The following is a 26,805-nucleotide window of genomic DNA, read 5'->3' as shown; positions in this document are numbered from 1 at the left end:
GGGGACAGGGGACACCCCTGTCTTGTCCCTCTATAAAGACGGAAGTAGTCGGACCTCTGCCTGTTCGTGATCACACTTGCCACCGGGGCCCTATATAGCAGCTGCACCCATCCAATAAACCCCTCTCCAAAACCAAATCTCCTCAACACTTCCCATAAGTAGTCCCACTCCACTCTGTCAAATGCTTTCTCAGCGTCCATCGCCACCACTATCTACACCTCCCCCTCCGGCGGGGGCATCATCATCACCCCTAGCAGCCTCCGTATATTCGTGTTCAGCTGTCTCCCCTTAACGAACCCAGTTTGATCCTCGTGGACCACCCCCGGGACACAATCCTCTATCCTTGTCGCCATCACCTTGGCCAGGAGCTTAGCATCCACGTTCAGGAGGGAAATAGGCCTGTAAGACCCGCATGGCAGCGGGTCTTTTTCCTTCTTTATGAGTAACGATATCGTCGCCTCCGACATAGTCGGGGGCAACTTCCCCCTTTCCCTGGCCTCATTAAAGGTTCGCGTCAAAAGCGGGGCCAGTAGGTCCATGTATTTCCTATAAAATTCCACCGGGAACCCATCCGGTCCCGGGGCCTTCCCTGCCTGCATGCTCCCAATCCCCTTTACCACCTCCTCCACCTCAATCCGTGCTCCCAGTCCCGCCCTCTCCTGCTCCTCCACCTTCGGGAATTCCAGCCGATCTAGGAAATGCATCATTCCCTCCTTCCCTTCCAGGGGCTGAGCCTTATACAGCCTCTCGTAGAATGCCTTAAACACCCGTTCACCCTCTCCGCTCCCCGTTCCATCTCACCTTGCTCATCCCTCACCCCACCTATCTTCCTCTTCCTCAGTTGTTGGGCCAGTAACCGGCTCGCCTTCTCTCCATACTCATATTGTACTCCCTGTGCCCTCCTCCACTGTGCTTCTGCCTTGCCCGTGGTCAGCAGGTCAAATTCCATATGTAGCCTTTGTCTTTCCCTGTACAGTCCCTCCTCCGGAGCCTCTGCATATTGCCTGTCTACCCTCAGAAGTTCTCTCAACAGTCGCTCCCTTTCTTTGCTCTCTTGCTTCCCTTTATGGGCCCTTATGGATATCAGTTCATGAAGTTTGCATCATCCCAGTTCGGGGCGTATACGTTCACCAGAACCACCGCCTCCCCTTGCAATCTGCCACTCACCATCACATATCTACCCCCACTGTCCGCCACTATGGTCTTTGCCTCAAACTGTACCCATTTCCCCACTATGATAGCCAGCCCCTATTCTTCGCATCTAAGCCAGAATGGAACACCTGCCCCACCCATCCTTTACGTAGTCTGACCTGATCTGCCAGTTTCAAGTGCGTCGCCTGCAACATGACCACATCTGCCTTTAAGTTCTTTAGGTGTGCGAGTACCCGTGCCTTTTTAATCGGCCCATTCAGCCCTCTCATGCTCCACGTGATCAGCCGGATTGGGGGGCTCTTTACCCCCCCCCATGTCGACTAACCATCCCCTTTTCTAACCCAGCTCCTCACCCGGTTCCCACGTACCCGTATATCCCACCGACGGTGCTCTCCCGTCCCGACCACCCCGCCCCATAACAGCTCCCCCTTCCCCTTAGCAGCAGCAACCCAGTTAACTCCCCCCAACCCCCCCCCCCCTCCGCTAGATCCCTTTCTAGCGTAGGTGCACCCCCCATGTTGCTCTCAGAAGTCAGCAAACTCTGGCTGACCTCGGCTTCCCCCGTTTGTCCTCGGCCCCTCATTGTGCAAGGCCCCCTCCTTCCTGCGTCCCCGTTCCCGCCACAATTACCATAGCGCGGGAGCAAAGCCCACTCCCACTCGGCCCCGCCCCTGATGGCGCAGTTCCCTTCTCCTTCCCCTTTCCTTCCCACCGGCGCCCACAGTTCCCCATACCTCCCCCCCCCCCACCCCACGAGGGGAAAAGAGAAAAGTTACAAAATTGAAAAAATTCCCCCCCCCCCCCCCCCCCCCCCTCCCCTTCCTTGTCCCACAATCACTCCACCACTTTATTACAGAAGCTTTTTCTCTCGCCAGACTATTCAGCTTCTCGTCCACAATGAATGTCCACGCCTCTTCTGCCGTCTCAAAGTAGTGGTGCTTCCCTTGGTATGTGACCCACAGTCTCGCCGGCTGCAACATTCCAAATTTAACCTTCTTTTTGTGGAACACCGTCTTGGCCCGGTTGAAACTTGCCCTCCTTCTCGCCACCTCCGCACTCCAATCCTGGTACACGCGGATCACCGCGTTCTCCCACCTGCAGCTCAGAGTTTTCTTCGCCCATCTTAGAACCATCTCTCTGTCATTGTAGCGGTGAAACCTCACCACTATGGCTCGAGGTATTTCTCCTGCCTTTGGTCTTCGCGCCAGAACTCGGTAAGCTCCTTCCACCTCCAAAAGGCCCGTCGGGGCCTCCGATCCCATTAGCGAGTGAAGCATCGTGCTCACATATGCCCTGACGTCCGCCCCCTCTGTGCCTTCGGGAAGACCCAAGACTCTTAAATTCTTCCTCCTCGAGTTATTCTCCAGGGCTTCCAACCTCTCCACAAGCCTTTTGTGCTGTGCCTCGTGCGTCTCTGTCTTTACCACCAGGCTCTGTATTTCATCCTCATTCTCCGCAGCCTTTGCCTTCACGACCCGAAGCTCCAACTCCTGGGTCCTCTGCGCCTCCTTTAGCCCTTCAATCGCCTGTAGCATCGGGGCCAACACCTCCTTCTTCAGCTCTTCCACACAGCGCCGCAGGAACTCTTGTTGCTCCGGGCCCCATACCGAACAGCCACCTTCCAACGCCATCTTGCTTCGAGCTTCCCTTCCTTGTCGCTGCTCCAGTAGATCCACTGCAATCCGGCCGCTAGCCTCTCCTTTATCCATATTTATACGGGGGGATTCCCTCCTATGTTTGCACTGTAATTTCTATGATAATCTATGCCACAGAGGCAGGACAAAAAGCCTGTACGAATTATGACCCCTCAGAGGAAGCCCACAATGAGAAATGGGTTTTAAAAAGATTGTCCCGCACCTGGGAGCAGTCTGTACAAAACAAACCCACAGTTAGGAAACCCGAGGAACAGCAGGCAGAAGCAGACATCCAAGCGGTGGAAACGCACCAGAACCCTGCATGGGTGAACGAAGGCAGGAACAGCCCCCCACAAAAGTCACAGGAGTGTTACAACTGTGGACAGTTAGGACACTTTGCACGAGAATGCAATGCCCCACGACAGCCACAGAGAGCCCAGCAGGCAGGCACTCTGAATAAGAATAGGACAGAGCCCATACATAGTGTGAGCACCCGTTCAGACCAGACGGACCTGAACGGAACGGATTGACGGTGTTCGGGCTCCCCCAGTTGGGTTTGCGACACCCTTTGGGATAGGTCCGGCCGACCGCTAGTTGCAGCGAAGATACGGGGACAGCCCATCGAATTTCTCTGGGACACAGGAGGGTCCCGCACCACAATCAATTCCTCCACCACATTCCAGAAAGACACATGGCCCACTACAGCCACCATCACCCTCAGCGGTTTCACAGGCCACTCACAGCACGGACACATCACAGCTCCTGTACCCATTCAGATTGGCAAAATAACGACAAAGCACCCCATAGTTTTAGTCTATCTACCCCACACAGCAGAACACATTTTGGGAATTGACTTTATGAACTCCCACCACTCCTGTGACTTTTGTGGGGGGCTGTTCCTGCCTTCGTTCACCCATGCAGGGTTCTGGTGCGTTTCCACCGCTTGGATGTCTGCTTCTGCCTGCTGTTCCTCGGGTTTCCTAACTGCGGATTTGTTTTGTACAGACTGCTCCCAGGTGCGGGACAATCTTTTTAAAACCCATTTCTCATTGTGGGCTTCCTCTGAGGGGTTATAATTCGTACAGGCTTTTTGTCCTGCCTCTGTGGCATGGGAGATAAGGGTGCGGGTCCATTTGGCCATACCGTCTTGGGACAAATGAGCAGGTTCTAAATTACCGAAAACTGCCGTTAAATGAACCCCCGGGCGTCCAGCAAACGCTGTGATCCGGTAAACCAATGTGTTTGGAGAATGGCAAAATCCGCAAGAGCCCCCGCAACGCTCACAATAGGTGAATACGTAAACTAGATTAGCGCAGTAGGCGAATTTTGGTTAGACCCGACCACGATTAGCACAGACAAGCAGGTTAGGGCAGTTCTGCAGAAGCACAGGACAGCATTCGCGACCCACAAACACGACTGTGGCCGGATGACTGGTTCCGTTCAAATCACAGGACCTGACCCTAGACTCCAAAAGCAATACGGATTTCCCCAAGAGGCAGAGGGAGAAATCGCAAAAGTTATCGACAGCTTATTAGAGCAGGGCGTACTCAGATCAGTAGCCTCCACTAATAATGCCCCGATTCGGCCAGTGAGAAATCCCGATGGATCATGGTGACTGACCATCGATTACCGGGAAGTCAACAAAGTCACCCCCGCAGCAGCCCCCACGGTAGCCACAAGTCCCGAGACCATGCTCAAACAGGGACTCAACTCATAATACTTTATGGTTTTGAACATCAGTAATGGATTCTGGTCCATTCCATTGAAAAAGCGTGCCAATACAAATTTGCCGTCACTTTTAAAAATCAACAGTACACGTGGACGCGCCTCCCACAAGGCTTCCACAACTCCCCCTCCATTTTCCACCGACAGCTGGCAAATGGATTATCAAAATTTTCTCACCCCGAATGTCTGGTCCAGTATGTGGATGAGCTATTACTGCAGACAGACACGAAGGCAGAGCACATCGAGCTTCTGGCCGAACTCCTGGAACTCCTACAGAAAATTGGTTGCAAAGTAAACCCCAAAAAGGCCCAAATTTTGGAAAACAAAGTGATATATTTGGGTACGATTATCACGCACGGTAAACTCGAGCTCGAGCACAAAAGAATTGACTGGATTGCCAAATTGCCCCTTCCCCAGAATGTTTCAGCCCTCCGGTCATTTTTAAGACTTGTTGGCTACTGCCGGAACCATATTGACGGTTTCGCCAGCAAGGCAGCACCCCTCTCGGAACTCTTAAAGAAAGGAGCCCCCTGGGAATGGCTTCCGCAGCATACGGATGCTGTGGATGCTTTGAAAAGAGCCCTCGTTGCAGTCCCCGCACTACAAGTTCCAGTCCCGCTTTCCCACTACGCTATAGAGATAGCTAGCACCGACCGCACCCTTTCGGCCGTGCTCCTCCAGGAACGGCAAACAGTTAAGACCTGTGGCTTACGCATCCAGACGTTTAGATCCTGTGGAGCAGGGATTTTCAGCCTGTGAAAGGCACCTGCTTGCAGTTTTCTGGGCAGTTCAGTATTTTTCCTACATTTTTTTTTTTTAAATAATATTTTATTGAAAATTTTTGGTCAACCAACACAGTACATTGTGCATCCTTTACACAACATTGTAACAATACAGATAATAATGACCTTTTTAAATTTAAACAAAAACAACAACAAATAAATAAATATTAAATAACAAAAAAATAAAAACTAGCCCTAATTGGCAACTGTCTTGTCTCAGGCCACCCATCCCCCCCCCCCCCCCCCCCCCCCAAGTCCTGGGCCGCTGCTGCTGCCTTCTTTGTTCTCCCCTATCTATCTTTCCGCAAGATATTCGACGAACGGTTGCCACCGCCTAGTAAACCCTTGAGCCGACCCCCTTAGGACGAACTTAATCCGCTCTAACTTTATGAACCCCGCCATATCATTTATCCAGGTCTCCACCCCCGGGGCTTGGCTTCTTTCCACATTAGCAATATTCTGCGCCGGGCTACTAGGGACGCAAAGGCCAAAACATCGGCCTTTTTCGCCTCCTGCACTCCCGGCTCTTGTGCAACCCCAAATATAGCCAATCCCCAGTTTGGTTCGACCCGGACTCCTACTACTTTCGAAAGCACCTTTGTCACCCCCATCCAAAACCCCTGTAGTGCCGGGCATGACCAAAACATATGGGTATGATTCGCTGGGCTTCTCGAGCACCTCGCACACCTATCCTCCACCCCAAAAAATTTACTGAGCCGTGTTCCAGTCATATGTGCCCTGTGTAATACCTTAAACTGAATCAGGCTTAGCCTGGCGCACGAGGACGACGAGTTTACCCTGTTTAGGGCATCTGCCCACATCCCCTCCTCAATCTCCTCCCCTAGCTCTTCTTCCCATTTCCCTTTTAGTTCGTCCATCATAGTCTCCCCTTCGTCTCTCATTTCCCTATATATATCCGACACCTTACCGTCCCCCACCCATTTCTTTGAGATGACTCTGTCCTGCACCTCTTGTGTCGGGAGCTGCGGGAATTCCCTCACCTGTTGCCTCGCAAAAGCCCTCAATTGCATGTACCTGAATGCATTCCCTTGGGGCAACCCATATTTCTCGGTCAGCGCTCCCAGACTCGCAAACTTCCCATCCACAAATAGATCTTTCAATTGCGTTATACCTGCTCTTTGCCACATTCCATATCCCCCATCCATTCCCCCCGGGGCAAACCTATGGTTGTTTCTTATCGGGGACCCCCCCAGTGCTCCGGTCTTTCCCCTATGTCGTCTCCACTGTCCCCAAATCTTCAGTGTAGCTACCACCACCGGACTCGTGGTATAGTTCCTTGGTGAGAACGGCAATGGGGCTGTCACCATAGCCTGCAGGCTGGTCCCCCTACAGGACGCCCTCTCTAATCTCTTCCACGCCGCTCCTTCCTCCTCTCCCATCCACTTACTCACCATTGAAATATTAGCGGCCCAATAATACTCACTTAGGCTCGGTAGCGCCAGCCCCCCCCTATCCCTACTACGCTGTAAGAATCCCTTCCTCACTCTCGGAGTCTTCCCGGCCCAAACAAAACCCATGATACTCTTTTCTATCCTTTTGAAAAAAGCCTTCGTGATCACCACCGGGAGACACTGAAACACAAAAAGGAATCTCGGGAGGACCACCATCTTAACCGCCTGCACCCTCCCTGCCATTGACAATGCTACCATATCCCATCTCTTGAAATCTTCCTCCATCTGTTCCACCAACCGCGTCAAATTTAGCCTGTGCAATGTGCCCCAATTCTTAGCTATCTGGATCCCCAGGTAACGAAAGTCTCTTGTTACCTTCCTCAACGGTAGGTCTTCTATTTCTCTACTCTGCTCCCCTGGATGCACCACAAACAGCTCACTCTTCCCCATGTTCAATTTATACCCTGAAAAATCCCCAAACTCCCCAAGTATCCGCATTATTTCTGGCATCCCCTCCGCTGGATCCGCCACATATAGTAGCAGATCATCCGCATATAAAGATACCCGGTGTTCTTCTCCTCCCCTAAGTATTCCCCTCCATCCCTTGGAACCTCTCAGCGCTATCGCCAGGGGCTCAATCGCCAGTGCAAACAGTAATGGGGACAGAGGACATCCCTGCCTTGTCCCTCTATGAAGTCGAAAATATGCCGATCCCCGTCCATTCGTGACCACACTCGCCACTGGGGCCCTATACAACAGCTGCACCCATCTAACATACCCCTCTCCGAACCCAAATCTCCTCAACACCTCCCACAGATAATCCCACTCCACTCTATCAAATGCTTTCTCGGCATCCATCGCCACTACTATCTCCGTTTCACCCTCTGGTGGGGCCATCATCATTACCCCTAACAACCTCCGTATGTTCGTGTTCAGCTGTCTCCCCTTCACAAACCCAGTTTGGTCCTCATGAACCACCCCCGGGACACATTCCTCTATTCTCATTGCCATTACCTTGGCCAAGACCTTGGCATCTACATTGAGGAGGGAGATTGGTCTGTAGGACCCGCATTGTAGCGGATCCTTTTCCTTCTTTAAAAGAAGCGATATCGTTGCTTCTGACATAGTCGGGGGCAGTTGTCCCCTTTCCTTTGCCTCGTTGAAGGTCCTCGTCAGTAGCGGGGCGAGCAAGTCCAAATATTTTCTGTAAAATTCAACTGGGAATCCGTCCGGTCCCGGGGCCTTTCCCGTCTGCATGTTCCTAATTCCTTTCACCACTTCTTCTACCGTGATCTGTGCTCCCAATCCCATCCTTTCCTGCTCTTCCACCTTGGGAATTTCCAGCCGATCCAAAAACTCCATCATTCTCTCCCTCCCATCCGGGGGTTGAGCTTCATACAATTTTTTATAAAATGTCTTAAACACTTCATTCACTCTCTCCGCTCCCCGTTCCGTCTCTCCATCTTCGTCTCTCACCCCCCCTATTTCCCTCGCTGCTCCCCTTTTCCTCAATTGGTGTGCCAGCAATCTGCTCGCCTTCTCTCCATATTCATACTGTACACCCTGCGCCTTCCTCCATTGTGCCTCTGCAGTGCCTGTGGTCAGCAAGTCAAATTCCACATGCAGCCTTTGCCTTTCCCTATACAGTCCCTCCTCCGGTGCTTCCGCATACTGTCTGTCCACCCTCAAAAGTTCTTGCAACAACCGCTCCCGTTCCTTACTCTCCTGCTTCCCTTTATGTGTCCTTATTGATATCAGCTCCCCCCTAACCACCGCCTTCAACGCCTCCCAGACCACTCCCACCTGAACCTCCCCATTGTCATTGAGTTCCAAGTACTTTTCAATGCATCCCCTCACCCTTAAGCACACACCCTCATCCGCCACTAGTCCCATGTCCATTCTCCAGGGTGGACGCCCTCTTGTTTCCTCCCCTATCTCCAAGTCTACCCAGTGTGGGGCATGATCCGAAATGGCTATAGCCGTATATTCCGTTCCCCTCACCCTCGGGATCAATGCCCTACCCAACACAAAAAAGTCTATGCGTGAATAGACTTTATGGACATAGGAGAAAAACGAGAACTCCTTACTCCTAGGTCTACTGAATCTCCACGGGTCCACCCCTCCCATCTGCTCCATAAAATCCTTAAGCACCTTGGCTGCTGCCAGCCTCCTACCAGTCCTGGACTTCGACCTATCCAGCCTTGGTTCCAACACCGTGTTAAAGTCTCCCCCCATTATCAGCTTTCCGGTCTCTAGGTCTGGGATGCGTCCTAGCATTCGCCTCATAAAATTGGCATCGTCCCAATTCGGGGCATACACGTTTACCAACACCACCATCTCTCCCTGTAATTTGCCACTCACCATCACGTATCTGCCCCCGTTATCCGCCACTATAGTCTTTGCCTCGAACATTACCCGCTTCCCCACTAATATAGCCACCCCCCTGTTTTTCGCATCCAGCCCCGAATGGAACACCTGCCCTACCCATCCTTTGTGCAACCTAACCTGATCTATCAGTTTCAGGTGCGTTTCCTGTAACATGACCACATCTGCTTTAAGTTTCTTAAGGTGTGCGAGTACTCGTGCCCTCTTTATCGGCCCGTTAAGCCCCCTCACGTTTCACGTGATCAGCCGAGTTGGGGGGCTTCCCACCCCCCCCCCCCTTGCCGGTTAGCCATCATCTTTTTCCAGCTTCTCGCCCAGTTCCCACGCGGCTGTATTTCTCCCAGACGGTGCCCCCCCGCCCATCCTTTCCCGTACCCACTCCCCCCTTTCCCCAGCATCAGCAACCCAGTAATTCCCCCCCCCCCCCCGCTAGCGTAATTACTCCCCCCATGTTGCTCCCAGAAGTCAGCAAACTCTGGCTGACCTCGGCTTCCCCCCGTGATCACGGCTCGCCCCGTGCGGCGCCCCCTCCTTCCTGCTTCTCTATTCCCGCCATAATTATCATAGCGCGGGAACCAAGCCCGCGCCTCTCCCTCGGCCCCGCCTCCCATGGCCAACGCCCCATCTCCTCTCCCTCCCCACCTCCCCCCATCACCACCTGTGGGAGAAAGAAAAGTTACCATACCGCAGGATTAATCATACAATCCCTCTTCGCCCCCCCCCCCCCACTCGTCCCGCCACTTTGTCCAAACGTTTGTTTTCGTAGTCCAATCATTCCAATTTTTCTTCTACAATAAAAGTCCACGCTTCATCCGCCGTCTCAAAGTAGTGGTGCCTCCCTTGATATGTGACCCACAGTCTTGCCGGTTGCAGCATTCCAAACTTTATCTTTTTTTTGTGAAGTACCGCTTTGGCCCGATTAAAGCTCGCCCTCCTTCTCGCCACCTCCGCACTCCAATCTTGATAGACGCGGATCACCGCGTTCTCCCATTTACTACACCGAGTTTTCTTCGCCCATCTAAGGACCATTTCTCTATCCTTAAAACGGAGAAATCTCACCACTATGGCTCTGGGAGCTTCTCCTGCTCTCGATCCTCGCACCATAACTCGGTATGCTCCCTCCACCTCCAACGGACCCGTCGGGGCCTCCACTCCCATTAACGAGTGCAGCATCGTGCTCACATATGCCCCGACGTCCGCCCCCTCCACACCTTCAGGAAGGCCAAGAATCCTCAAGTTGTTCCTCCTTGCGTTATTTTCCAGTGCCTCCAACCTCTCCACAGATCGTTTCTGGTGTGCCTCCTGTATCTCCGACTTCACCACCAGGCCCTGTATGTCGTTTTCATTTTCTGCTGCTTTCGCCTTCACGACCCGAAGCTCCTGCTCCTGGGTCTTTTGTTCCTCTTTCAGCCCTTCAATCGCCTGTAATATCGGGGCCAACAACTCTTTCTTCATTTCCTTTTTTATCTCCTCCACGCAGCGTTTCAAAAATTCTTGTTGTTCAGGGCCCCATATGAAACTGCCACCTTCCGACGCCATCTTGGTTTCTGCTTGCCTTCCTTGCCGTTGTTCCAAAGGATCCGCTGCAATCCGGCCACTTTCCTCTCCTTTTTCCATCCGTGTCCAGGGGGAACACCCTTCTGGTTTACCACACGGCGTTTTCAGCCGTTAAAATTGCCGTTGGGGCTCCTATCAAGAGCCCAAAAGTCCGTTTCACAGGGAGCTGCCGAAACGTGCGACTCAGCTGGTCATCGCCGCACCCGGAAGTCAGTATTTTTCCTACATAACCGGACTAAACCCCATCACAATCCTCACAGAACACACCCCCACCCAACTTTTACTTGACGGACGACTTAAGGACGGTACAGTCAGCCAAATTAGTGCAGTTAGATGGACCCTTCTTTTGCAGGGACGGTACATCACCGTTAAAAGAACCAAGACCCACACCTTCTTAGCCGATAACCTTCAGTACCCATGGCACCCCCCACGAATGTGAAATCATCTCACCGCACCACAACACAGGCCCCTTTATTGCGAAAACACCCCCCAGAAATATAGGTAGTTGACCCCAGAGTCCCCAGCCCACAGACATGTGCGCACCTTTAAGGATTTATGTGGATGGTTCTTCCACAGTATTAGACAGGAAGCGCATTACAGGATGCGGCATATATGTCGAGGGCGTGCAGGGACGCGGCCTAGAAGTAATCTCACTAAAACTACCAGGACACTGAGGCGCGCAGGCGGCAGAACTAGCAGACGTTGCGTATATTATACACCACCCAGATTCCTTCCCCAGCCCGGCAGAGATATACTCGGACAGCCTCTATGTCTGCAATAGCCTTACAGAATTCCTACCCCTGTGGAAAGCAAGAGGATTTGTTTCCGCAGATGGAAAACCTCTCCCTTCAGCCCCATTGCTTCGCCACATTTTAGAGAAAGCACAGGACAGGACCTTTGGTATTGTTAAAGTTCGCAGTCACCACCGTTCCTCCCCCCCTGGAAATGTAAAAGCCGACGCACTGGCCAAAGCAGATTCGAGGCATGGATATTTTTAGACATCCCCCGAAAGCGCACCAGTGAATGCAGTTCAGGTCTCGCAGACTAATATCGAGGATTTAGTGCAGGCCCAGAAGCAGGATAGCAATCTCAGGGAGATTTTGAAAGGAAAATTTACAGCACCTTACGTTAGATTTAAAAATGCACTGACCACACATGACGGTGTGGTGCTAAAAGACACCCTTTATGTGGGTCCTGAACAGGACAGGAATCAACTTATTTGTTTATTCCATGACAGTCATGGACATCAGGGAATTGATCCCACTACGGCCCACCGCAGGCAGCTCGGTTGGTGGCCAAGTTTGAAAGAAGACGTAACGCACTACGTTGAGAATTGCCTCATCTATGCCCAGAACAATCCGGACAAATACGCAAAGAAGGCACACCCGCCCCGTTAACGGCCCCTGGACTAACCTCCAGATCGATTTCATAGGACCATTGACCCCTTGCAGGAATGGTTACAAGTACGTATTAGTCGTCATAGACACTTTTACGAAATGGGTAGAGGCATTCCCATCCAGAACTAACACGGCAAAGACCACCGCAAAGATCTTAACCCACCAAATCTTTATGAGATGGGGACTCCGCCGCAGCATTGAATCCGACCAAGGTTCCCATTTTACGGGATGTGTCATGAAGAACGTCCTCACGATATTTGGCATTACCCAAAAAATTCCACATCGCATACCACCCCCAGTCAAGTGGTATCGTGGAGCGCATGAATCGGACCCTAAAATCAAACCTCTGAAAAATAGTCCAACAAAACAACACCACTTGGGATTCAGTCCTCCCTTTTGCGCTGATGTTTTTGAGAAATACTATTTAAACATTCACAGGTTACACCCCACACACTCATGACCGGACGCCCCATGAAAGGCACAGAATTTTTATTAGGATTGGACTTGACCAGCCGCGAAGTGACGGCCCTCACACACGAGAACGCAGTCAAACAGTTAGTTGAGAATGTGAAAACGGCTCAGCTAGCAGCCGCAGTAAGATTAGGCACAAGGAAGAAACAGAGCAAGGCCTGTTTCGACAAGACAGTGCATGCGACTGAGTTTGAGGTAGGACAGCAGGTCATGCTGTCAATTTACAACCCCAGCACATTCCTGTCACCTAAGTATTCGGGTCCGTACTCCATTGCGGACAAAGTAAGCCCCTCCGTCTATAAAATTAAGTACCCCAACGGAAAGCCTGCGTGGTTCCATATTAACCAGATTAAGGCATATGGCCCACAGTCCAACCACACACATCACGTCATGCTCGATGCAGGAGATCACACCCCTCCCACAGCCAACGTATCCCTACCCTCCCCCAACACGCCCACCACATCCAGGGACTCACCCTCGACTCCACCCCCCGACCTCTAGACTCCGCCCCGGAACGCCCACAGACAGCAGCAGCAGCGACAGCGACTGTGACTCAGACAATAGCCACAGCACGCCTCCCTACTATCCCCAGGCAACAGGACCCACACACAGCCAATCTGACCACGATTCGAGTGATCCCTTCCTCATCACATTCCTCAACAAACCCCACCAAACACCACCGCCCCACGTTGACGATTCCGTCCCCAGAACTAGACGCCACCTTTTGGCACCGCGATAACTCATACAGGCTCGTCCGGAACGACAAGATGGACCCCAAATCGCACCATGCAGCCCTATCAGCCCTTATACATTCGAGAGTATGGCATCGGGGAGAAGATGACAACTTTGAGTCTGACTCCCAAAACGAGAACCCCTTTGCGACCCTGTTCGCAGCTGTTAACTGAGGTGTCCAGATGATGTCTAAAAAGGAACCGCTTGGGAGAAACGGTGTCCTTTCTGATGGAACCTGCAGCATGTTGTTTAATGTTGTTTGTTACTGTTATTGTTAAGTGTTGTTTGTACACTCTGAAGTTTCCATGGCCCCACGCCGTATTTGTCTGCAGAAACCTATGAAAACTGGCCAGCACACTCATCGGCAGAAACTGCTGAGAGCTTGCCAGACCCCCGTTCATAACTGCTCTTCTGCTTCGAAGGTAGAACCAATACGGCAACCCCCACGATGACTACATTTTTGCCCGTTCTTGTTGGTTGCTCAGGCAGTGGAGAAACGACATTGGTTTCCGCCTTGCCTGAGGACCCCCCCCTCTAGTCAACTATGCTCGGGTAGAGCACACACTGCATCGGTCACCATCCTACCCGGGGATTCCATCCAATTCTTACCCGTCGCGGCCCATGCGCACCTCATTTCGGCACTTTTGGTTAAAAAGGTTTTGTTTTGTTTTCAGGCGACCCTTGGGTTGCCACCCCTATGCTATTTACATCCTCAAACATTTGGATGGTAAATCGCACAGCCTGCGAGACGGCTCGCACTGTTTCAGTATTTTTAAGTGTGTCTTGTCCGGAATATTCCGTTTTAAAAAAAAAAGTGAAGGAGTCACACATGGTGACAAATTGTAAAGGGAGAATTGGCACTAAAGGACAGACATACTAACGCACGAGATATTAACCAAGATAGCAACAGACACTATGCTTGATCAATAGAACACCAGAGGCTCCAGGAAAAGAGACGAAACGGAAAGGAAGAGACAAAAAGAGAAAGGAGAAGAACAATGAGGACATCCTCCATGTTGATCACCACCATTATGATGTTTATTTGGTTGCGCGCGAACGCGAAACCCCTGACCCCAACCCCCCCCCGGCCAATAATGATTCACCTCCCCATAGCACCCAGAGCCCAGTAACAGGCAACACCACACCATCATGGTGTGATAAGCTCATAACATGGTACTCCCTTTCCTACGTAGTCGAATCCCTATTAGCATTGGCGATACTCTGCAGCATCATGCAGACTATCCGCATGAGGAAATGGCGAAGGAGAGCCTACCGCGCTTGCACCCCGGTATACAGGATAAGATCCCCTATGTTCGGTTATCGCCAGGACACCGAATCGTTCGATCTATAATAAAGGACATTCGTTTGCGTTCTTTTTGTAAATTAAAAAAAAAAAGTATTTCATTTACGACGGAAAGATTGTACAACTCTGTGCTTGACTGCCAAGCCAGGAAAAATGTGAATCCTGCTTTTATTTTTGTATTGTTAGGAAGTTAGAATGATTGAATGTTTCAGTGAGTGTAGTTTATTGAGGACAGTTAGAGGTACCGTTTTTTAAAATTTTGTAATGCATGTCCCTGTTTTGACATAGCACCACTTAGAAGGTTAGTTAAAAATTTTGATTGCATAGTTATGGTCAGTGTAGAGGCCATGGAAGAGTGCTCGCCGGGTCAGGGAATGAAGTTAACGCAGTTATGTGATCCTTCATGCTTCGCGTTAGGGATCACAAGGAGGGTGTGTAGCCACCTGGTTTGGCCACTTCCCGACTTAAAATGGAGAACCGCAAAGACTGAAGCGAAATTCAGCCAACACAGGCAAAGACTAGCAAGTGCAGAAATCATGTGTATTGAAACTTGCAAAAACAAGACAGCACTGAAACCAGCAGCCATCTGCATGTAATGAGCAATTCCAAGGAACAATTGCAACACTCAAGGTGAATAAAGCCAAGCCAGACTCCTCGGCGTCAGCACGAGCCAAGACAAAGGAAGGCCAACGGACATTTAGGGACCGCCCAGCGATCAGGGAACAACTCCAGTATTGGAGAAATCGATCCAAATGATCGGAACGCAGTCCAATCATTTGGAACCAGGTACGGGGTACGCCCCGAAAGGCGGGAAGCCCCTGGGGACTAAAAAGTAAAGTCCCCAAGTTCAAATCGTCCTTCTTTGGCAGGGTCACTCAGTAACTTGAATCAACCCATGAGAGTGACCTGTCTAAGCTGCCGCATCAACCAAGTAAGTCTCCAGTCAGCGCTCGTTACGAGATAGGCGCTCCTAGCTACCAGTCCATACAAGCTTTTGAATCATGCAGACTCAGGACCTGAACAAAAGGCCATTTGTTCCCCTGATCTGGTGGGCCAATTCCGAAGCTAAGTATAGGCCTTTTAGTGATAAGACTGGTCTAGAAAGTAGAGTTTATGCATGAGTAGTGATTTACTGTGTATAATAAATGTGTTTTGATTTGAATCTTACTAATTGGTGTGTTGAGTTAATGATCATTACTTGAACTTGAACCTCGTGGCGGTATCATAAAGATACCTGGCGACTCGAGAGCAAAGGTTAAACAAACAGAGCAAATTACGATTTAAGAGCCAACCAAAAGTTAGCAACACAGCGAATCGGACACCGTGTTTCATTGGAATCGCTCGTGTTGCACATGGCGCTGGCCCATTAATGCTCCAGAATTGCTCTGGGACCAGCACCAATTTCACTGCCGTAGAAGTCCACCGATTCTGCCCTGGGGTCAACACTTAAGTCTCTGAAACAGGGAATCCTGCCTACAGTTTCCACTACATGTTTAGAAGACTCATGACCCTCAGAGAAAGAAAAATAATGATCGTCTCTGTTTTAAATGAGTTACTCCTTATTTTTTAAACACTAACCCCCTAGTTCTAGATGCTCCCACTAGAATCAGCCTTTCCACATACCTTTCAGAATCTCATATGTTTTGATCAAATCACTTCTTACTCTTTTAAGCTCCAGCAGATACAGGCCTAGCCTGTCCAAACCTTTTTCAAAAGACAACCCTCTCATTCTAGCATTTTGTCTCGTAAACCTACATTCAACTGCTTCCAACACATTTACATCCTTCCTAAAATAAGGAGACCAATAATGTACACAGTACTCCCATATGGTCTCACCAATGCCCTGAATAACCTAAGCACAACCTCATACTTTTGCATTCAATTCCCCTCATAATAAACAAAAACACTATTAACTTTGGTACCCGCATGCTCACCTTTTACAATTCATGCACTAGGACACCCAGATCCTGCTGCATCTCAGAGCTCTGCAATCTCTGCAATGCTTATTATTCATTCTTCCTGCAAAAATGAACAACTTCATATTTTTTTACTTTATACTTCATTTGCCAGAACTTTACCCACTCACGCAAACTATCTATGTCCCTTTGTAGCCTCCTCTTCACAATTTACTTTCCTATTCATCAGCAAATTTAGCAACTTATCTTCAGTCCCCTTATCTAAGTTATACAAATTGTAAAATGTTGAGGCTCCAGAACTGACCCATATGATACACCACTCGTTACATCTTGCCAACCAGCAAATGACCCATTTATGCCAACTGTGTTTCATGTTAGCTAGCCAATCTCCTACCCATGCCAATATGTTATCCCCTAACACCATGAGCTTTTATTTTCCACAATAACCTTTGATGTGGCACTTTACCAAATGCCTCCTGGAAATCTAAGTACAGTACATCCACCGGTACCCCTTCTTTTAAAAAAAAAATATTTATTAAAGTTTTTTGCCAACACAATTTTTTCCCCATACAAACAATAACCCCCACCCCCCCCGTAACAAAATAACACGAAATTGCACTGAGCAAGATATATACATGGCAAAATGGTATATTTACATAGCTTTATACACTGGCTCTCTCCCGCACGTGCCAGTTTCCCCCGCCCTTCATGTTATCTCCGGTTCATCCATCCCCCCCAAGCAATCCCCCATTCCCTCCCCCCCCCCCACCCCCAGGGTTGCTGCTGCTGCTGACCGACCTTCCTCTAACGCTCCGCGAGATAGTCTAGGAACGGTTGCCACCGCCTGTAGAACCTCTCAAAGCAAACTTAATCCTCTCCAGCTTTATGAACCCAGCCATGTCGTTTATCCAGGCCTCCAGGCTAGGGGGCTTCGCCTCCTTCCACATTAGCAAGATCCTTCGCCGGGCTACTAGGGACGCAAAGGCCAGAATGCCGGCCTCTTTCGCCTCCTGCACTCCCGGCTCGTCCACTACTCCAAATATTGCTAGCACCCAGCCTGGCTTGACCCGGACTTTCACCACCTGAGATATTGCTCCCGCCACTCCTCTCCAGAACCCCCTCCAGTGCCAGGCACGACCAAAACATATGGACATGGTTCGCCGGACTCCCTGAACACCTTCCACATCTATCCTCTACCCCAAAGAACCTACTCAACCTCGCCCCCGTCAAGTGCGCTCTGTGAACCACCTTAAATTGTATCAGGCTGAGCCTGGCGCATGAGGAGGAGGAATTAACCCTACCCAGGGCATCAGCCCACAAACCTTCCTCGATCTCCTCCCCCAGCTCCTCCTCCCATTTACCCTTCAACTCTTCTGCTAGCGCTTCCCCCTCTTATTTCATCTCTTGGTGTATTGCCGAAACCTTGCCCTCCCCGACCCATACACCCGAGATCACCCTGTCTTGAATTTTTTGTGCCGGGAGCAACGGTAATTCCCTGACCTGTCGCCTCACAAAAGCCCTCACCTGCATATATCTAAATGCATTTCCCGGGGGTAACTCAAACTTCTCCTCCCGTGCCCTTAGGCTCGCAAATGTCCCGTCAATGAACAGGTCCCCCATTCTTCAAATCACCGCCCGATGCCAGCCCTGGAACCCCCCCGTCCATCTTCCCCGGGACAAACCGGTGGTTACCCCTGATCGGGGACCACACCGAGGCTCCCACTGCACCCCTGTGCCGTCTCCACTGGCCCCAGATCCTTAACGTTGCCGCCACCACCGGGCTCGTGGTATACTTTGATGGCGAGAACGGCAGCGGTGCCATCACCAACGCCCCCAAGCTCGTTCCTTTACATGACGCCATCTCCATCCTCTTCCATGCCGCCCCCTCTCCTTCCATAACCCACTTGCGGATCATCGCCACATTTGCTGCCCAGTAGTAACTCCCTAAGTTTGGCAGCGCCAACCCTCCTCGGTCCCTACTGCGTTCCAGGAACCCTCTCCTTACCCTCGGGGTCTTATTCGCCCACACAAACCCCATAATACTCCTACCTACTCTCTTGAAAAAGCCCTTGGTGATCACGATGGGAAGGCACTGAAACACAAACAAGAACCTCGGAAGGACCACCATTTTGACCGACTGCACTCTACCCGCCAGCGAGAGCGGTAACATGTCCCATCTTTTGAAGTCCTCCTCCATTTGGTCCACCAACCTCGTCAGATTCAGTTTATGTAGGGCCCCCCAACTCCTGGCTATCTGGACCCCCAGATACCGAAAACTCCCCACCGCCCTCCTCAGCGGTAGGTCCCCTATCCCTCTTTCTTGGTCCCCCGCCTGTAATACAAAGTGCTCACTCTTCCCTACATTGAGCTTATAGCCCGAGAACTCGCCAAACTCCCTCAGAGTCTGCATGACCTCCACCATCCCCTCCATTGGGTCCGCCAGGTACAGCAACAGGTCATCCGCATATAGCGACACCCGATGCTCTTCTCCCCCTCGGACCACCCCCCTCCATTTATTAGACTCCCTCAGTGATATGGCCAAGGGTTCGATCGCCAATGCAAACAACAGGGGGCACCCCTGCCTTGTTCCCCGGTACAGCTGAAAGTACTCTGACCTCCGCCGGTTCGTCACTACACTCGCCACCGGGGCTCTGTAAAGGAGCTTAACCCAGGTGATAAACCCTCCCCCGAACCCAAACCTACGCAGCACCTCCCAGAGGTACTCCCACTCTACTCGGTCAAAGGCCTTTTCTGCGTCCATAGCTGCCACTATCTCCGCCTCTCCCTCCTCCGATGTCATCATTATCACGTTTAAGAGCCGCCGCACATTAGTGTTTAATTGCCTGCCCTTTACGAATCCCGTCTGGTCCCCATGAATCACCCCCGGGACACAGTCCTCAATCCTCGTGGCCAGCACTTTTGCCAATAACTTAGCGTCCACATTGAGGAGCGAGATCGGCCTGTATGATCCACATTGCAGTGGGTCCTTTTCTCGCTTTAGAATCAAGGAAATTGTCGCCTCCGACATTGTCGGGGGCAGGGCCCCTCCTCTCTTGCCTCATTAAAGGTCCTCACTAGTAGTGGGGCCAACAGGTCTACGTACTTTCTGTAGAACTCCACCGGGAACCCGTCCGGCCCCGGGGCCTTCCCCGCCTGCATACTCTCCAAACCCTTGCTCAGCTCCTCCAACCCGATTGGTGCCCCCAAACCAGCCACCTCTTGCTCCTCCACCCTCGGGAACCTCAGTTGGTCTAGGAATCGTCTCATCCCCTCTTCCCCCCCCTGAGGGCTGAGATCTGTACAGCTCTTCATAGAAGGCCTTGAATACCTTGTTTATTTTCGTTACACTCCGAACCGTGGCTCCCCTTCCATCTTTGATTCCCCCTATTTCCCTCGTTGCCGTCCTCTTACGGAGCTGGTGTGCCAGCATCCGACTAGCCTTTTCCCCGTACTCGTAGGTCGCCCCCTGCGCCTTCCTCCACTGTGCCTCCGCCTTCCCCGTGGTCAACAGGTCAAACTCCGTCTGGAGCCGTCGTCTTTCCCCCAGTAATCTTTCCTCCGGGGCCTCTGCGTATCTCCTGTTCACTCTCAAAATCTCCCCCACTAACCTCTCCCTTTCCATGCCCTCTGTCCTCTCCCTATGAGCCCTGATAGAGATAAGCTCGCCCCTGATCACCGCCTTCAACGCCTCCCATACCACCCCCACTCGCACCTCCCCGTTGTCGCTGGCCTCCAAGTACCTTTCGATACACCCCCTCACACACCACCTCATCTGCCAGCAGTCCCACATCCAGCCGCCACTGCGGGCGTTGGTCCCTCTCCTCTCCCAGCCCCATTTCCACCCAGTGCGGGGCATGTTCCGAAACGGCTATGGCCGAATACTCCGTCACCTCCACCCTCGGGATGAGCGCCCTGCCCAGAACAAAGAAATCTATCCGCAAGTAGGCTTTGTGCACGTGGGAGAAGAAAGACAATTCCCTGGCCAGCGGTCTTGCAAACCTCCATGGGTCCACTCCCCCCATCTGATCCATAAACCCCCTGAGCACCTTGGCCGCCGCCGGCCTCTTTCCCGTCCTTGATCTGGAGCGGTCCAGTGCTGGGTCCAGCACTGTATTGAAGTCCCCTCCCATTATCAAGCCTCCTACCTCCAGGTCTGGAATGCGCCCCAACATGCGCTTCATGAATCCAGCATCATCCCAGTTTGGGGCATATACATTTACCAACACCACCCATGTCCCTTGCAACCTACCACTCACCATCACATATCTCCCTTCATTATCCACTACGATAGTCTTGGCCTCAAATGACACATGTTTTCCCACCAAAATTGCCACCCCTCTATTTTTTGTGTCCAGTCCCGAGTGAAATACCTGTCCTACCCATCCCCTTCTTAACCTGACCCGGTCCGCCACCTTCAGGTGTGTCTCTTGGAGCATAGCCACGTCTGCCTTCAGTCCCTTCAAGTGCGCGAACTCTCGAGCCCTCTTCACCGGCCCATTCAGGCCCCTCGCGTTCCACGTTATCAGCCGGATTGGAGGGGCTCTCACCCCCCCCACGCCCCACCGACTAGCCATCTCCTTTTCTGGGCCAGTCCCGTGTCCGCGTCTCCCTCGCCCTCCAGTCCCCCAGCCGGGGGACCTCCGTCCCGACCACCTCTTGTGTGTCCCATTCCCTTTCGGCCAGTGCAGCAGCAACCCTTTTCTCCCCCCCCCACCTCCCCCCTCCCCCCTCTAGACCCCTGTCTAGCTTTTTTCCTCCCCCATATCACTCCCGTAAGTCAGCTGACACCTGCTGACCGCGGGTTCCCCCACCGTCCCTTTGACCCCCCCGTGTGGGAGTCTCCCAATCAATATACGTTCCTTCGTTCACCTTCCCGCGTGCGGGGGTAAAAAACCCGGCGCTTTCCAAAGCCTGCCCCGCCCCCTCTGGCGCAGCTCCTGTCGCGGCCATGTCTCTCTCCCCCAGCCCATATAACATTTCCTGCGCGTGATTGACCCCCTAAATACAACAACCATCACACATCAAACCTCAAACATCCCCCCCCCATCCTCACAAACCGTCAGTTAGAGTCCAACTTTTCAGTTTGTATAAAGGTCCACGCCTCTTCAGGCGTTTCGAAGTAGTAGTGTTGGTCCTTGTATGTAACCCACAGACGCGCTGGCTGCAGCATTCCAAATTTCACTCCTTTCCGATGCAGCACCGCTTTGGCCCAGTTGAAACCCGCTCTCCGCTTAGCAACCTCCGCGCTCCAGACCGGGTATATTCGGATCTCTGCATTGTCTCACTTGCTGCTCCGCTCCTTCTTGGCCCATTTCAGGACCCTCTCTCTGTCCGTAAACCGGTGAAATCTCACCACCATCGCCCTTGGCGGCTCATTTGCCTTGGGCTTCCTCGCCAGCACCCGGTGCGCCCATCCAGTTCCAGCGACCTCGAAGGGGACTCCGCGCCCATCATCGCCCCAATCATCGTGCCCGCGTATGCCGTGGCATCGGCCCCTCGACTCCTTCTGGGAGACCCAGGATCCTCAGATTATTTCTCCTCGACCTGTTCTCCAGGTCTTCCCGCCCACTTCTGGTGTAGCGCCTCGTGCCGCTCCACTCTCACCGCCAGGCCCAAGAGCTCGTCCTCATTCTCATTCACTCTTTTCTGGACCTCTTGGATCTTCACCTCGTGGGCCTTCTGGGTTATCCCTAGTCCTTCAATTACCGCCAGCATAGGCGCCAGCATCTCCTTACGCAGCTCCTCGAAGCAGCGCTTGATGAATTCCTGCATCCCCTCTTTGTCCCCGGCCGCCGCCATTTTGCCTTTTTTCCCTCGCTTCTCCCGCTGCTCCAATGCCGCTTTTTTGGCCGTTGCACTTCGGGTCCGGTCCATAAAAGTTGGTCGGGGACCTCTCTCTTCTCTTCCCCACGGGTTGTCGGTGAAAAAAATTCTGTTGGGGCTCCTCTAGCGAGCCCGAAAGTCCGTGATCGCAGGAGCTGCCGAATCGTGCAGCTACCGGAAGTCCACCGGTACCCCTTCATCCACAGCACAGGTTATTTTTTCAAGAACACCTTTAAATTGGTTTAAATTTCAAGTTTAAAGAGCAGAGGATTTAAAAACTTCAGATCATGACACTTAGAAGAGGCCTTAAATACCCTTCAAGAGCATGCACATCTATTCCAATAATTTATGACTCCCACACTGTGGATTAAGGTCCTTGGACAAACCAAACGAGGTCTGCTTGAACTCAGTGCTAATTTTAAACCGTCCGACTGGATTTGGGTTTCACTCCTGTGTGGATTCATATCCTGCCCCATTCACCTGCTGGCAAAAATTTGGATGGTTCAGTTTTTGCATACGGGATTGCGAATAGTGTCTCGAGATGGGTACAACGCTGGTTAGCAGACAGGAAGCAAATGTTGGAATAAGTGGGTCGTTTTCCGATTGGCAGGCAATGACTAGTGTCATACCGCAGGGATCTGTGCTAGGATCCCAACTGTTCACATTATATATTAATGATTTGGATGAGAGAACTAAATGTAGTGTATTCAAATTTGCAGATGATTCAGCGTTGGGTGAGAGGGTGAACTGTGATGCAAGGTGCTTCAGCAGGATTTGGAGAGGCTGAGTGAGTGGGTATATGCATGGGAGATGCAGTATAACATAGACAAATGTGAAGTTATCCACTTTGGTAACAAAAATAGGAAGGCAGATTATTGTTTGAATGGGTGTAAATTGAGAGAGGTGGATACACAGTGATACCGTGATGTCCTTGTGTATCAGTCGCTGAAAGTAATCGCGCAGGCAGTAAAGACGACAAATGGTATGTTGGCCTTCATAGCGAGAGGATTGGAGTATAGGAATAGAGACGTTTTACTGCAATTGTATAGGGCATTGCTGAAGCCACACCTGGAGTATTGTGTGCAGTTTTGGTGTCCTTTGCTATAGAGGGAGTGCAGCAATGGTTTACCAGGCTCATTCCTGGGATTGCAGGACTGTCATATGAAGAGAAACTAAGTAGGTCAGGATTATATTCATTGGAGTTTAGAAGAGTGAGAGGGGATCACATAGAAACTTATAAAATTCTAACAGGATTAGACAGGGTAGATTCAGAAAGAATGTTCTCAATGGTGGGGGAGTCCAGAACTAGGGGTCATAGTTTGAGGATATGGGGTAAACCTTTTAGAACTGAGGTGAGGAGAAATTTCTTCACTCAGCGAATGGCAAATTTGTCGAATTCACTACCACAAAAAAATAGTTGAGGTCAAAACGTGTAATTTTGAGAAGGAATTAGATCTTGGGGCTAAATGGATCAATTGATATGGGGATGGGGGGGTGGAAGGCAGGATCAGGCTGTTGAACCTGATGATCAGCCATGATCAAATAGAATGGCGGAGGAGACTCGACGGACGGAATGGCCTCCTCCGTCGTCTATCTTCGACGCATGTTACTATGTATGTATAAGGGGGCAGGACTTCCATATTTGGGTCCTGCTCGCCGTTGTCCAAGGTATGTGGAGTGCTCCCGACCCTGCGAAAATCCCATCCCATGTATTTGATTGGAGTTGAAGAGCCCAGTGGTAAATTTCTCATTGATAAGGAGAGTGACACTGGCAAGGCATTTGGTGTTCTTCTCCCAAGATCCAGACTGAGCCATGTGAAAGCAATTTTAGATTGTCAGTTTACAACATCAAATAGAACTAGTGAACAAGGAATAAGATTCTACACCGTGTATTAGTATTCAACCGCCACAACTACACACAAATTCTGACCTTCAAATGCCTTTGCAGCATCCACAAGATTGGACCATTCCAAGCCCATGGCAGTGTCAGGCAGGGGCATAAGGCCTGGATCCGGCAGTGGCTGTCTTCTTCTTTCATGAATATCAGACAGGGAACCATCAGATGCAGAAAGTTCAACTGCGGGATAAATAGTGAAATATTAACCAAACATGGGTTACCAGGTAATTTAACTCAATCAGACCCATTAATTAATTTAAAATGGAAATGAGAAAACTTGACAACCCAAGACAGCAGAGTAATCTCCACACCCCACCATTTATCAGAAAAAATTGATTTGATCTTAAATTCCCAATTCTCTCCCTCTATAGAAAACGCTTCTAGACTGTCCTGTTTAAGAACTGATGAATCTCAATCCCTGCAGTAGAAGTGGACTTGAACCCTGGAACCATCTGGTTTTTATTCAACGACAGAAGGCTTAACTAGGTAAGTTGGTGACCAATCAAAACTTGGAAGAAAATCCATCCAAAGTTAAAAAAGTGTATTTTAATTTCCCTATATAAAATAAGACCTCAGTTGAAGGGAAGTAGAGTCTGAATACGGCCTTCATTTTGACAAAAGTGGCAGACCAGGGCTAAGGAGTGCAGATGGTCTGCACCTTGATTACAACTTAAGCAGGTTTCTCCTCCTGGCTCTTAACACAAAAGTTTAAGCGGTAAATCTCGGATCCAATCCTGAAACCAATCTTAGCCAGGGTAGCAATACAAGAGCCACAAATGGCTCTCAGAGCCTCTGGATTTTTGGGAGGTTCCTGCTTCTGATCACAATCCAATGATTCCTGTTGGAAAATGTGTACATATGTGTGGGTCCTGGGTGGAGGCCTTGGTGGTGATGCCCCATGCGGTTGAATGATATCCAGACTAATGCTGCCCAAGCTCAAATCAGAGCAGCAGCCATGTTTCAGGAGGTACTAGAGAATGTCTGGCTCCAACAGAACTGTACCTCAAAACACATCAGATGTCAGGGAAGAAGGGGAAAAGAAAATCAGGATAGAAAACCCTGCAGACGCAATGAAAGCATCAAGTGAACCAGATTGCTGTACTCTGACAAAACAACAGAGGAGGCTCCTGTGAGCACTACCCACCATGATGAGATTTTATCGACTGTCCATGCTTACGGCCTGGCAGTGTGTAGTGCAGCGAGGGATGGGTGCTGGAGAAGAGGACATCATTGGGCAAGGCTTGATCCAGGAGTGATGCATGAGTGTTGGAGAATGAAGGTTCTCTCTGGCCACTGTAAATGCTCTCATCAGATAGGGTCCGATGCAATGGCTTCCTTGTGGTTGGTGTGTCTGGGAGAGAAGGCTACATAGAACAGGAGAAAATGCAATTGTTTCAGATCCGCGATAAGGAACAAAAACTTAATTGCCAAATAAATGTCATGCATCAGGGGTTAAAAACATTGGACCCTCAGGAAATCGAGCGAAGATTTAGTCAAATTTATCCTGGTTTGTTTTTAAGGATTAGTTTTTCATTTTCAGATACACATTCTGGTCACAATATTTCCTTCACAGCATGTCAGTATTAGAATTTATGCTGCATCAGCCTCTTTAAAATTACAGTATAGGAGGAGGCCACTTGACCCTTCATCTCTACACCGGCACGCTGAATGAGTGATTCACTTAGTGTCAGTTCCCCACCTTCTCCCTATAACCCTGCACATTCTTCCTTTTCAGATAACTAGCTAATTTGCTTTTGAATGCCTTGATTGAACTTACCTCCACCATAATCTCAGACAGTGCATTCCAGATCCTAACTACTCGCTGTGTGAAAAAGTTCCAGATCCTAACTATTCGCTGTGTGAAAGTTTTTCCTCATGTTGCGATTGCTTCTTTTACCAATTATCTTCAATCTGTGCCTTCTTGAGTGGGAACTGTTGCTCCTGATATACTCCGTCCAGTCCCTCGTGGTTTTGAATACCTCGATCAATTCTCCACTAAGCCTTCTCTTCTCCAAGGAAAATGGTACCAACTTCTCTACTTATCTTTGTAACTGAATGTTCTCATCCACTGAACCAATCTCAAGAATCCTTTCTGCACTCTCTTTAATGCCTTCACATCTTTCCTAAAGTGTAGTGTTTAGAATTGGACAATACTTCTGTTGTGGCTAAACTAGTGTTTTACACAAGTTCAACATAACCTCCTTGCTTTTGCATTCTATACCCCAATTCATGAAGCCTAGGATACCAATTCGCTGCTCTCTCAACCTGGCCTGCCACCTTCAATGACTTATGTACTTGCTTCTGCATTCCTTTTAGAGTTGTATATTTTATTTTATATTGTCACTCCATGTTCTTCCTACCAAAAATAATCACTTCACATTTCTCCACATTGAACTTCATCTGCCACTTGTTTGCCCATTCCACAAACTTGTCTCTTTTTGAAACATTTTACACCATCCTCCTCACAGTTAACAATGCTTCCAATTCTGCAAATTTTGAAATTCAGTCCACTTCATTAATATAAAACAGGAAGAGGAAGGGTCCCAACAGTGACCCTTGGGGAACTCCACTACAAACCTTCCTCCAGTCCAAAAAGCATCCATTAACTACTACTACTCT

General features: G+C 50.4%; 1 protein-coding gene across 8 annotated transcripts in view; it reads right to left on the bottom strand.

Moving 5' to 3' along the window:
• The window catches only part of sipa1l1 (signal-induced proliferation-associated 1 like 1), a 586,476-nt gene that overhangs the window by 19,858 nt on the left and 539,813 nt on the right, over window positions 1-26,805 (bottom strand). For 7 of the 8 annotated variants that reach the window (XM_072486108.1, XM_072486095.1, XM_072486090.1 and 4 more), the window contains 2 exons: window positions 25,331-25,550; window positions 24,220-24,366 (listed from right to left, as the gene is read on the bottom strand). In XM_072486108.1, the coding sequence (XP_072342209.1) occupies window positions 24,220-24,366; window positions 25,331-25,550 (367 nt within the window). The remainder of the gene's footprint in view (window positions 1-24,219; window positions 24,367-25,330; window positions 25,551-26,805) is intronic. The other variant, XM_072486130.1, reaches the window with a different exon arrangement.

The sequence above is a fragment of the Scyliorhinus torazame genome, chromosome 2 (assembly GCF_047496885.1).
Source record: "Scyliorhinus torazame isolate Kashiwa2021f chromosome 2, sScyTor2.1, whole genome shotgun sequence".
NCBI classification, from domain to species: Eukaryota; Metazoa; Chordata; class Chondrichthyes; order Carcharhiniformes; family Scyliorhinidae; genus Scyliorhinus; species Scyliorhinus torazame.
This window is presented reverse-complemented; position numbering and strand designations above follow the sequence as displayed.